Consider the following 13,199-nt stretch of genomic DNA (forward strand, 5'->3'; position numbering starts at 1 on the left):
GAAGAAAAGAAGAAAAGAAGAAAAGAAGAATGAAGAAAAGAGAGAAAAAAAAAAAAAACTTCACAACAGTCACCGTAGGGCGTAGGAAGAAAAAAAAAATCATACGAAGAAGGAACAGGCATGGAGAAGAAAGAAGAAAAGAGAAACAAAAACATGCAAAATCAGAAATTTAAAATACAAACTAAAAGTCTAAAACATACCTGGAGAAGAATCGAAGGAGAAGGAGAAGCCGGAGGTTGCCAAAGGTTGTCGAAGGAGAAGGAGATGCCGCCGGATGTCGAAGGAGAAGGAGATGCCGCCAGATGTCGCCAGATGTTGCCGGATGTCGCCGAAGTCTGTCGGAGGAGAAGGAGAAGTCGCCGGAGGAATGATCGTCGCCTCATCGGACGTTGGGGCTTGGGGTTTTGAGACTTTGAGTTTTGGAGGCAAAGTAGCAGACTGAGACTCTGAGAGAGAATGAGAGAGGCAAGGTTTTGATTGGGTTTGGTTTTTTTTTTTTTTATTTAATTTTTTTTTATGGTAAGGGTTTTTAGTTTTTATATGATTTTTTATCCAATGCATCACATGTGCATCAGATTTTATACACCTCCCAATAATATGTAATTTGGAATCTTCAGAAAAACAATTTTAAAATATCCAGTACATAAGGCGACCGCCTTGTACAATAAGGCGCTATAAGGCGTCGCCATGCATGCCTTTCAGCGACTTAGTGTATAAGGCAGTCGCCTTTCACACTTCTCGTGAGTCGGCAGACTGCCTTACTTCCAATGGACCGCACCAGTGCCTAGGCGCTGGTAAGGCGACGCCTTACCAGCGCCTTAAAAACTATGAGAACGGGAGAATCAACACCAATCGATCAGCATTCATCCTTGCCTGTATGAAGTCACCATTGAAACCAAGATCGAATGATATGAAATCCACGACGCAAAGTTCATTGATGAAGTAGTGACTCGGGAAAATAAAATCGATCGGTTCACTGAAGAGATCAACCGATTTAAAAATTTTCACAAGTGGATCTTCAACTTCCAATGGGGCCATCTCATCTTTTACCACTGGTGATTCATCTTCTGGTTCGTCTACCTGTTGCTTGACAGCTGAGATCACATAGTGAAGGTAGAGTGTATACAACCAGATGTGACCAATGTTAGGTCTTTGATGTCCTTGCAGTGTTGTTACATCTCATCGAGCTTCTCTCGTACCAATTGCATCTGTTGGCGAATATCCAATAAAAGATCTAGCTCCATCGGTCAGTTTTTTTTTTTTTTTTTTTTCTAATCACTATGGTTGGATACTCAAAGCAAGGAGTGAGTAGCAGAATGGTAAATAAATAGTTCTTTAGTGAGTGGCAATTCCGTAAATACAGAAGTGAACTTGAAACCCAATAAAGTAACGTATATAGGGGAAGGGCTAAACTTGGCATAAAGAAATGAACAGGGGGTAAAAAGGAAATAAGGGAAAAGGTTGGGGCAAAATGGGAAGTAAAAAAAAAATAATAATGAAGGGGCAAAAAAGGGGAGCCGTGGGTTGTGATTGTAACAAGAAAAGGGAACTTTCTTCTCCTCCTTGGAATGAAAACGAGCACAAAGAGGGGATAAGGAAGAAAATCCCTGAGATGCTCAAAGTTGCAGGGTATAGGGAGAAATCGTACAAATAGGGGGGGGGGGGGGGGAAGAATCACATACACAGCCTTCAGGCTCTCAACACTCAAAACTCAATTCATCATTCTATTTTCTAATTACTCAATCGTTTAAATGGCATAAATAGTAAAACAAATTCAATACGAAAGAAACCTACTCTAATTTGGAAATTCAAATTAATTGGAAAATAAATCCTTGCAGCTATCACCTACCTAAGTTACCAAAATAAAAGATTGCAGGAGAATAAAAATAAAATCCTAAACTATCCTACTAGCCAAAGACTCAATATGGATCCGGTTCATCTCTCGTTTGATACCCAGATGGGTGTGGATCGCTCCATGGGTGCGTATCTACATCATACTTATAATGACATCCTCAGCTATTTATATGGTTGCATATCCAAGGGTTGCGTAAATAACATAAAAGGACCATATTACCGTCACGTTGTTGCATAGCAATCACATGACTTTAAAGATAGGCCAAGACACTAATAAAAGTTCATAAATAAATTAACTTTAAAGAAAGGCTCCAACACTAGTAATAGTACATAAAAAAAATCAAGGCACAAGTACTAAGTCTAAAGCTGTTAGGCATAAACTTTTACGCAGGTGCCTAGTGCTTGTAAGCCCCATATACTCTATCATAAAACTCTAAACAATAATGAAGAAACTGTAATAAACAAAGTGATAAAATGATTAACAAAAGAACAGGAATGGAGTATGTAACTAAAGAACAAAAAGGTAGCAGATCTTATGAGTTAGAAAAAAGAAGTTGATAAATAAGAAGACTACATGCTGTAGAATGTACTAAATATTGGAGAAGAAAAGATTAAAACAAATGAAAAGCAAATCAAGTAATCAACTAACACAATCCATAATAGTAAACATAAAGAACAGAGGTCAGAATGTAGAAATTGGAAGTAAAACATAGGAAATAGTTTATGAAAAGGGGAAAGAGTAGTACAACTGTTACCCAAAATCCAAAGCTATGCCTATTTCACTATCCAATACCTAAGTTATTTAACAATCCTTAACTAAGACTTAAGCTAATAGGGTCAACAAGTTTGAGATAGTTCTAAAGCAAATTATCTAGAATCTGCCCCACGTAGAATAGAGGCCTATGGGGTAAACAATGGTCTTTTGTGGATAGTAGCTAAGATACTACTGAGTGCAGATAAACACTGATTTTAGTCACATTATTTGAGTAATCCACCTTGTAGAAACTCCAAGAAACTTATAGACAAAAGGAACCACAATAAAATAATGTAAAATAAGTTATACGGTAGACAAAAGTGAACTCGAACTCCAGTGAAGATTTTTATCATTTGTATAAAGAGCAAGTTGGACTTTGTTACAAAGCACCCCTGATACTGTTGACTGAAAGCACTTAAGACAAATCATTTTTTAAGGAAAAAAAGACACAATCAATGCCTACATAGAGAAATGAAAGTATGTACCATGCGTTGATATTCTTCTTCTGGTACAAGAAGAAATATATATGATGAGAAGACCAAGCGCGTTGCCGCTCCAAATCCATACGTGATCTGAAGAACAAGAATGAAAAAATGAGTACAAAACTAGTAGGTACAACCTAATTTCTGTTAAAACTAGATATTTTTCATACATAAAATTTATAGACTCACAAACAATGACCATTCAACATTTGTCAAAACAAGTAATAAACAATAAAACATTCAATTTCCCAATTAATACGATCTTAGGTCATCATTATAATCTTTTTGCCAATTTTAACCCCCTTAAAGATATGATAAGCTGCAACAAAGCATAAGAACATAAATAAATTTTAAAAGAAAAATAAAACCCAATATGCCACCTGCATGGGTCAAAACCTGACAAAAGGCAACCAAATTATAAATCAAATTGTAAGAAACTAGGCCACTACACAACTTGCCTTTCTGAAACTCTTTGGGACCTAGGTAAGTCCTTTACAAACTATGACTACTACTACCAACTATAGTTAAAAGCTGTCTAGGTCCAATAGATTGGTTGAACTTACAGTTAAAAAAAAAAAAATGCATACGCAGTGCAGGAGACTCCCACTATTGCAGGGTCTGGGGAGGGGCATATGTTCACAGCCTTACCTTTTTTTTTTTTTTTTTTTGGAGAGGCTGTTTCCTTGTTCAAACCTGCAACCACTAGGTTGCAATAGAGCAACCTTAATGTTGCGCCGAGCCTTCCCCCTCCCCCCGCCCCCTCTTTGAACTTACAGTTAAATGTCTAAAATAAGTATATTGATATTAGTACAATGGCCATCCCTCTAAATTGCATAAGTTAATAGTTTAAAAAAATTATGGAGGTATAACATTAAAAAACATTAATTAATACGGTTATAACTTTAGGTAAGATGTTTAATTTTATTCATAAAAGAATTTGCTAAAATAGTTAGGAGTAAACTTGGTGGTGTATACTTTAAGAAAGCAAGAAATCCTCAATTAGTTAGGTGTACCTAGTGCACAAGGCTCCCGCCGTTGCAGGGTATGGGGAGGGTTATAATGTACGCAGTCTTACCCCCGCTTCTCAGAGAAGCTGTTTCTCGACTCGAAACCATGGGCCTTGCTAAGTCACAAGATTATAGACCAGAACAAGAGCGTGCAGCAGAACCAACTCATGCACAGATAACAATTCAAAGAGAATTCTCAGTCAGGACAGCTCAGAGTGTCTCATTGAAGCATGCAACTGGAAGTGAATTGAGGCCTTAGGTGTGTCTCACTCTTCCTCAAGCCTGAGGTGTACGTTCAACAACATTTAGAGGTATAATAATCAACAACTTCTTGCATATAAATGGAAATGAAATAAGGAGAGATTTACCTGAACAATTTGCATTGCAAGAAGAGATTGCGCGCACCATATGATCAAGTAACTGATGAGCATTCCAAAAGCCCCTAAGAGTATCTCCACAAAATACGAACGTATTTTTAGATAAAATGTTTTAAACAATATAGATGTTTGAACTTATTCTAAATTGCTTCTGTTTGAAAAGTTTACACTGAAATCAAACATGTCATAGTAGTGAACAAAAGATTTATTCTTTATTTTTCTGCACTGTTCTTCAATACAGAAAGAACCGAAAATATGACAATGCATATAGTAGGTTCCAGAACAAGAAGAAAAATTATAACAAATATCAATGTATAAAAAATTGTAGAATTGTTGCACCTACAATCTAGATTCACCCCCCATCTAACTTGTCCTTGGGATTTTGTATTTTACTTTTATAGGATTTTACACATCAAGAAAACTCCATACAACTTAACCCAGCCTTATCCAACTACATGGATCCTCTTTTGACAATCAACACTATTCAAAGCCATATTTGTTAGTTGTTACCAGTTGCTATGCATGTCTTTCCTCACCACTTATCCTAGAGTCACTTTAGTCCTACCCCTGGATCTTTTAGTTCCTGCAATCTAAATCACATCACCCCTCCTTACCCTAGCATCCAAAGGCCTCCATTGAACATGTCCACACCACCTCAAAGGACTCTCAATGTACATACAAAATGAAAACAGGAAAGTGAAATGTTGTATCTGGTGTATTTTTTGATTCAAAATTTTATTATTTATTGTATTGTTGTGAAAGCATTTGAATCTCCTTTTTAATTGTTCATGTCCTTGTCTCCCTCCTTTTTGTTTCTCTCTTGTGCCAGTTTTTTTATCTCTCATAATGTTTAGTTCCACATTACTTACTGATAAGAGGTTAACTCACCTTATATTTAACGAGATGGATTTACCTGCCTAGGTCCCTATTGTTAGCTTGCTTTGTAAGCTACCAATGTTCCTTTCCTTTGGAGGACTATATAAGGGAGTAAAGTCCCTCTTGACATAAACTTTTAGCATTACCTAGATTTCTCTCTTCTCTCTTCTCTACTACTTTCAAGTTAGGGTTGCAAGTTAGTGTATTTCATTGTCTCCCTGAGGCTTATTTACTTAGAAGTGAACCGTTAGCAAGCAAGCTATGGCTACTGAATCCTGGGAGCAGGCTGCCAGAACACCATTCTACACTGAATATCATCTTTGAGAGGGCAAACCTGCTTTAAGGCCAGTGGCTACATCCTGATCAGCCAATAAGTTCTTTGATCTCTTCTTTATCTTCTTTTGCCGGCACAGATTTTACAATTTTGTTGGGATTGTTAATCACTATCACAGCCTTGCCTCTTCCAACAAGAGGCCTAATATATGATAGAGGAAAAGAAATTCTATTAAACTAATTAGTATTGATTGATATATTGAAAAATTAAATTGTACATACAAAACTCTGAAGTTTCCCTTTAACAAGTGCTACATGGATATAGAAGCAATAGCAATACTGTGAATCAAAGATGTGTTGAAGAACCTGACTGGATGGGATAAATAAAAAATGAAGTTCTTCTGGTCTTCCCTCCCCACCCCCTTCCTTCCCCCACCAGTCTAGCTGGAGATGATAAGATCATCTGGTCCCCCTCCTCTTCTGCTTGGAAATTTATTCAGATCTTCTAGTCCTAAGGCTCCTTGGCATAAGGTCGTTTGATTCAAATCCCATATCTCCCGTCATAGCTTCACGGTTTGGAGAGCCCTCTCCAACTGCCTCCCCACCCAAACCTTCCTCATCTACCGGCACATCCCTGTCCCTCCTACTTGCTGCCTTTGTTGGAATGGCACTGAAGATACCAGCCATCTTTTCTTTGACTGCCCATTCTCCTCCTCTGTCTGGAAATGTGTCCTTGTCAAATTCTAGCCAGCTAGAATAAGACCCCTTCCGCTTCATAAAGAATGGATTTGGATCGACATGATTTCTGCTGGAAGATCTATATGTGACACATTAGGGAAACTTATTTTTTGTGTTTTTATCAACCACCTTTGGATGGAGCAAAATCTTTGTAGATGGACTTTCAACTCCAGATCCTTTGATATGATTTAAAAACCCATCTACTTTGATGTCTCCTCCAAGCTCAGTAGTTCCCCCCACGGTTTTGTTTCTAAAACCCCAAGGAACAAACATATTATTGTCTCCTAGAGTTTACCTATATCTATCTTGACTCCCCCTCCCCCTGCCCTTTAGGTTTGTAACCCCCTGTTGCTTTGTATATCTCCCCCCCCCCCCCCCCAATTTTTCTTGTTATAGATTTATTTACCCACCCAAAAAAAAAAAACATGAAGTTGAGGATTTTTGGGAGCCAAAAAATTACATTCTAAAACAAATTGAAAGCATATCCCTTGATAGTTATACAGTGGCACATCATAGATCATCGCATGAAAATCACTTATATTCAATGATTTGATTTCAAATTTTAATATTACCCAAAACATGAATGGTAGTCACAGTTAGCATGACAGCAAAATTTCCTGAAAGTATAGGAGGATATATGGAGGAATATTCAACAGAATAATTTGCATGGCATTAAACAACACCAATGATGGCATCTTACCTAGAACTACAACCACTTTGTGTGAGAGATAAAAGCAAGCGGACGCCATGAGCAATGTAAAAATAAGTTGAGCATAAACACCATAAGGGAATATATCAATTGTAACCTGCAGCAAATCAAAGCATCAATTCTTAAAAATCAACCTTTGCAGTCTCCTACTTGAACACATAAAAATGATAATCTCTTGATAAAACATATGTGGCTCTCTGATATCCAACTCCAGGCTTCTCTCCTCCTAGGAATCCTAACTTGGAATGCGAGCTCAAGAAATCACTCTTTGGGATAAAGCAGCAAGCTATGGAAACACGCGAGAAAGCCCCCAACCTTTCCAAGGGGCTTCATTCCTCGAATCAGTAAATCAGTAAATCAGTAAGCCAGTCAAGTCAGTGCGTAAGGAAGACCACAAACAAGTAGTGCAATAATAGTCTATTGGTCGATCAATCATTCAGTACAGGAAGACCCCCTAAGAGAGAGTACACATTCCTTTTCTCATTCTACCTTTGCTCAGTATGGTACGGTACGGCCCACTGGTTTTATGACTTTTTTAGCCTAAATCTGCTACTTTCGCTGATTCTCCAACAAGAGCTGATGATCCTCTCATTCTTGTCTTGCTTGAATTAACTAGATCATTTCATATATAGTATTGTGCATTTGTTCTCAATAATCAAATGTTCCATGTAGCACCCAATTTTTGCATATGGCAGTTCTACTAGGGCCAATCAAGCCATTGGATGGGAAGAGTCCACCCTGTATTATCCAAATGTCGTGTCTTCCAATCGTATGGAGCCCACCATGTATAGTGCTTCTTCCCTGTATTTTCGATAGTGAAATCTTAAATTTGATTGGAGGCAGAATCTGTCTTGGTTCAAATTTGGAATTTGGGTACAAGATGCTGCCAACTACCTACCAGTAAAATTCAGGCTCCACCTGGTCAGCCATATGGCTGATTTCCTGTCAGTGTTGCTACTGCTTGACCTGTATCACTTTTTCCTTTTTCAGGCCTTGCATGAATCTATTTCTGTGCAACTGTTATCCACCTGTCCTCATGCAGTCATGCTCATTTTCCATTGTACATACAAAATCGGTGCATCACAAACACTTGAACCATGGTTATCTCATCTACCTTTCTTAACCCTTTCTTTTACCAGTTCCGCAAAATTGGAATACCCATATGCATGTTGACTCCATAATTCTCCAAGACGTTAACACATACATCATACTAATTACCGAATTTATAATTTGAATTCTGCAATACTGCACTGGTAAAAAAAAATTCTTCGTTTCACAAAAAATCTCTGTTGCCATAACCTAAAATTTTCATATTTTTCAATAAGAATTACGACAGACAAACCCTTAATTTTCGCTTTAATAGAGAATCATCTTAAGAGACAAACACATAGGTATCTCACCAACGCTAAGCTATGACTTTTTGATGAAACTATTACTAGTGTAGAACAGAACAAATATAATAGATATCAACATCAGAAAATAGAGGAAAGGTTGAGGTCAAAGTGAAACCTGAGAATTGGTGAAATGCTTAACAGAAGTAAAGTAAGGCACAAGGTATGGCTCGATAGGAAGAAATTGAGAAGAGAACGAGTAAACCAGAAGAACAATTAGTAGTGATCTTGAAATCAAACTCTGGTGTGGTAAAAACGACCTCATCATCGACACAACCCCTTCCATCTCTCTCTCTCGTTGCCGGGAAGAGAAGGATTTCCCGGCACGAAAAGTGTGGTCGTTGGAGCTATTGGGCAATTTAATTTGGAGTCAGGATCAGCTGCGCGTACGGGAATAGTAATTAATCTTCACATACGCTGATTAGATGACATGTGTGCTGATTACAGAGAGAGTTTTGTCCGTTACCAATTATGCGCTAGATAGATGACATGTGTCTAAAGTTAACAGAGACTGTAACCTATTTTGCCAAACTTCTTTTACTTCATTATAAAAAAGGGGGAAAAAGTACGGATTCGGGAAAGTCTAATAAGCACGTGGATTAATGATCCTTAGAAGTGAAGGGTAAAAATGTAAAAACACATAGTTTTTATGACCAAGCTTCCATGGCTTGTGCTACCTCTGCAAATTATATTCTCCGACCTCATTTCGCAGCAAGCCTTCGTTCCCAACCACAACCTTCGCCGCCATGAGCTGCTTCGATTCCATCCAAGACCCTTGATATTTCCATAGAATCCAAATAAATAGAAATATTTTGGTTTTCTTGGCAGCAGACAACATCAGAATTCCTTCAGTCCGTGTGATTCTGCGACTCCTGAAAGTCGTTGGTGGAGAAAGCGGGTCTCATAATCGCCGCCGGAAGGACAAGCATCTCTATCAGAAATTTACTTCCATTTGTCTCTGGACTCAATTTTTCTCTATTTTATATGGAATGTAATTATCACTCAGAACACATTGATTACAGTTTCTGTGAATCATGCCTGGCCTATGCTTCTATAAGTAAACAATTTCTAATGAACAAAAGTATTCTTCTTTGCTGCAGTGAATACACTGATCTTACTCATTTTATGTTTTTGTTCGTGATCAATCAACCATTATCAGCGGGCTGTGTGTACATTTATGGGGTTTGCTTGCATGTGCTCCTCATGCTTGTTATTGTTTCACTTGTCCTTTGAGCATTCTGAATCCTAAAAAATCTTGCATTTTTCACTCACAGAACAGCATACATCCTTATTGGTCTTTTGGCTTTTGGGGCTATATTGGGTTTTCCTCTTCGATGTATTTTCTTGCTCAGTGGAATGTTAGGGTTTTGGTGATGTACTATTTAAGACGGTAATTGGGTGTTTTTGAGCGAGGACTTGTGTAATCTGTGAGAAACTATGCTGCGTATATGACTGAAATCATTGATAGAATAAAATCAAGGAGCCCTTCTTCGCTTGTGTGCAAAAAGAGTAAGTTCACCCTCTTGAATGCCAGGCTTGCGTTTTGTTTGCTCTCACATTTTGAGGGTCATAGTTATTTATTGATTTTTGTTTTCTCTCTCCTCAATGGTTGATATTTTCTACACCATTAGTGCTTTTATTGAATGCTGTATGTATTTGTTCCTATTTTGATTATATCTCTAAAAATTTTGGTTCCAAATTCTTAAATAAAGACCATATTGAATGTATCTATATACGATTTCCAACTTCTTTTTCTCTGTGTCAAATTTTTCTCGATCGGTTTTCCAGTCGAGTTTTTTTTAATTTTAATTCAATCAATAACTGGATCTATTTGGTCACAGGTTTGAAATTGGGAAACAGCCTCTTCTGCAAAGCAGGGGTAAGGCTGCGTACATTTGGCCCTCCCAGACCCTGCAGTAGCAGGAGCCTTGTGCACTGGGTTGCTCTTTTTCTATTCTCAATTGCAGTTTCATTATGATGGATGGGTGGACAGTGTCGAGAAGACTGAATAGGTTGGACCCTGTGCTACCCTTGTTTTCTCTGTCAGTTTTGGGCTGCAGAATTAGAAAGCCTCTTGAAGTGGGTATGTCGTAACAGGCAAAATCTTATATGTTCTGTATTGTGAGGGGGGTGAAGAAACCCTTTCAATGCCTCCACTGGAAAAACGGTTATGCTTGTTACTCATGCATGAAACCTTTTCTATTACCCTATGAAAGCGCAGTTTTACACAAAGTCTCCATATCCCATTGTCAGGCGGTCAAAGCAGGAACTATCACAGACACCTACACTGCCAACAACATCTTAAATTGGTACATGAAATGCGAAGATGTAAATCATGCTCGCTATCTGTTCAACGAAATTCACCAAAGAGATTCGGTTACTTGGAATTCGATGATTACAGGCTTTGTAAATCAAGGAGACTTTAAGACTGCTTGGGAGTTTCTGAAAACCATGAAGAGAGGGGGATTCACTTTGGATCAGTACACCTATGGAAGCATTCTGAAGGGAATTGCTAGTGAGGATTGCCTTGATCTCGGTTTACAAGTGCATGCAGTCATCATTAAGACTGATTATGCAAAGAATGTTTTCTCAGGAAGTGCACTTTTGGATATGTATGCAAAATGTAAGAGAATTAAAGATGCCCATGCTGTGTTCCGACACATATCGGAGCGTAACTTGGTCTCTTGGAATTCTGTCATTGCAGGGTATGCTCAGATTAGTGATCATAGGACTGCTTTTTGGCTACTTTATTGTATGGAAAGGGAGGGGCTAGGCCCTGATGAAGCGACTTTCGCTACCCTTCTTACCTTACTTGATGACCCTGAACTCTATAGATTAACTATGCAAATTCACTCTAAGATTATAAAACATGGGTGGGCATCTGACACAATTGTGTGCAATGCAGCAATCACGTCATATTCTGAGTGTGGATCCATTGAAGATTCCAAAAGCGTGTTTGATGGTATTGAAGGAGCTCAAGATTTGGTGACATGGAATTCCATGCTGGCAGCATATGTTTTGCATGATTGTGGGACCCTTGCTATAGAACTCTTCATTAGAATGCTAGTGCTTGGGATTGAACAAGACATGTACACATACACTAGCATTATAAGTGCCTGTTTTGAGAAAGAACAGCAAAGCCAAGGAAAGTCCATGCATGGATTGGTAATTAGAAAAGGTTTCGAGCAAGCAATACCAATCTCTAATTCATTGATTGCGATGTATCTAAAATTTAATGACAAGTCCATGGAAGATGCATTAAAACATTTCCATTCTATGGTCTTCAAGGACAGGGTCTCTTGGAACACAATCTTGACTGGATTCTCACAGAATGGGTTGAGTGAAGATGCACTGAAGCTCTTTGGACAGATGCGATCTGCAGACCTTGAGATTGATTACTATGCCCTCTCTGCTGTACTTAGGTCTTGTGCAGATTTGGCAACTCTCCAATTGGGTCAACAGGTTCACAGCTTAGCCCTTAAGTTGGGCTTTGACTCAAATGGCTATGTTGCTAGTTCACTGACATTCATGTATTCCAAGTGTGGGGTCATCAATGACGCAAGGAAATCCTTTGAAGCAACCACCAAAGACAGCTCAATCACATGGAACTCAATAATATTTGGGTATGCACAGCATGGGCAAGGAGAAATGGCGCTTGATCTATTCTCTGAAATGCAGGAAAAGGAGGTGAAACCGGATCACATTACATTTGTTGCAGTTCTGACTGCATGTAGTCACATTGGTCTGGTAGAAAAAGGTTCATATTTTCTAAGATCCATGGAAGCTGATTATGGGATTCCACTGCGTATGGAGCATTATGCATGTGGGGTTGATCTTTTTGGGCGGGCCGGGCGTCTTGATGAGGCAAAAGCCTTGATCAAATCCATGCCATTTGAACCTGATGCAATGGTGTGGATGACTCTATTGGGTGCATGTAGGCTACATGGTAACATAGAACTTGCTAGTGAGGTAGGGAGGCACTTACTAGCACTAGAGCCAGAAGAGCACTGCACATATGTTATTCTTTCGAACATGTATGGCCGTCTTGGAAGGTGGGATGAAAGAGCTACAGTCAAGAGAGTCATGAGGGACAAAGGGGTGTGGAAGGTTCCTGGCTGGAGCTGGATTGAGGTGAAGAATAAGGTTCATGCATTCAATGCTGAGGATCGCTCACACCCACAATGTGAAGAGCTCTATCAGAGACTTGGAGAGCTGATGGATGAGATTCAGAGGTTAGGTTATGTTGCAAGTGTTGAGTGTGAGATGCATGATATGGATTATGCATGGATGGATTCTGAGTCATAGAATTGACCTCAATCTTGTTATGGATCTTTAACTTACATTTTTAGGACTGCCAACCATGTAGCTTATCCAGATGCTGCAATAGCAGCTAGTTTTCCCCCCTGGCTCGGGGAATACAATTTTTTTCCTTTTAAGGGAAAATGTCTTGCATGGCTCCTTTTTGAGAAGCCTCTCTAAATGGTTCACATTTTTTAGCCACATAATGACTGATGTTGATGATTCGACTGATGGTTGGATTCAGATTTTGCCACTGTCTCAATCATATGATCCACCATCTAGTTGATTTTCTCTATTGAATTTTAAGTTAGCAAATCAAGATAAAGCAGTATGGGGCTGATGTGGCAATTCTTCCATTGGATAGATAATGCATTCCTAATTGCCCTAGCTCCAATTTAGGATCGGAGAAGCTTCTGAAATTAGGGTTCTGAATAATGTA

At 38.7% G+C, this 13,199-nt stretch overlaps 2 protein-coding genes across 4 annotated transcripts in view; one reads left to right on the top strand and one right to left on the bottom strand.

The window, feature by feature from the left end:
• Positions 1 to 8,809, bottom strand: part of LOC122059706 (thiamine transporter 1-like) — a 34,124-nt gene extending 25,315 nt beyond the window's left edge. The window contains exons 1-4 of one of the 2 annotated variants that reach the window (XM_042622699.1): positions 8,580 to 8,809; positions 7,062 to 7,167; positions 4,466 to 4,549; positions 3,094 to 3,180 (exon numbers count right to left, since the gene is read on the bottom strand). In XM_042622699.1, coding sequence (XP_042478633.1) covers positions 3,094 to 3,180; positions 4,466 to 4,549; positions 7,062 to 7,167; positions 8,580 to 8,747 — 445 coding nt within the window. In that variant the 5' untranslated portion in view covers positions 8,748 to 8,809. The remainder of the gene's footprint in view (positions 1 to 3,093; positions 3,181 to 4,465; positions 4,550 to 7,061; positions 7,168 to 8,579) is intronic. The other variant, XM_042622698.1, reaches the window with a different exon arrangement.
• A 319-nt stretch (positions 8,810 to 9,128) lies between these two features.
• LOC122058678 (putative pentatricopeptide repeat-containing protein At3g25970) lies at positions 9,129 to 12,975 on the top strand. Of its 2 annotated transcripts, none has more exons than XM_042621332.1 (2): positions 9,129 to 9,970; positions 10,303 to 12,975. In XM_042621332.1, exon 2 carries the CDS (start codon positions 10,571 to 10,573, stop codon positions 12,764 to 12,766), a length of 2,196 nt encoding a protein of 731 aa, XP_042477266.1. In that variant the 5' UTR covers positions 9,129 to 9,970; positions 10,303 to 10,570; the 3' UTR covers positions 12,767 to 12,975. The 2 variants fall into 2 exon arrangements, with proteins under 2 accessions (XP_042477266.1, XP_042477265.1); XM_042621331.1 differs by having other exon boundaries at positions 9,129 to 9,452.
• Positions 12,976 to 13,199: the final 224 nt, after the last annotated feature.

The sequence above is a fragment of the Macadamia integrifolia genome, chromosome 13 (genome assembly GCF_013358625.1).
Source record: "Macadamia integrifolia cultivar HAES 741 chromosome 13, SCU_Mint_v3, whole genome shotgun sequence".
Lineage (NCBI taxonomy): Eukaryota > Viridiplantae > Streptophyta > Magnoliopsida > Proteales > Proteaceae > Macadamia > Macadamia integrifolia.

What these genes read in the sequence shown, in the direction of transcription:
- LOC122058678 (XM_042621332.1), top strand. Translation starts at nt 10,571, where the DNA reads ATGTTCTGTATTGTGAGGGGGGTGAAGAAACCCTTTCAATGCCTCCAC.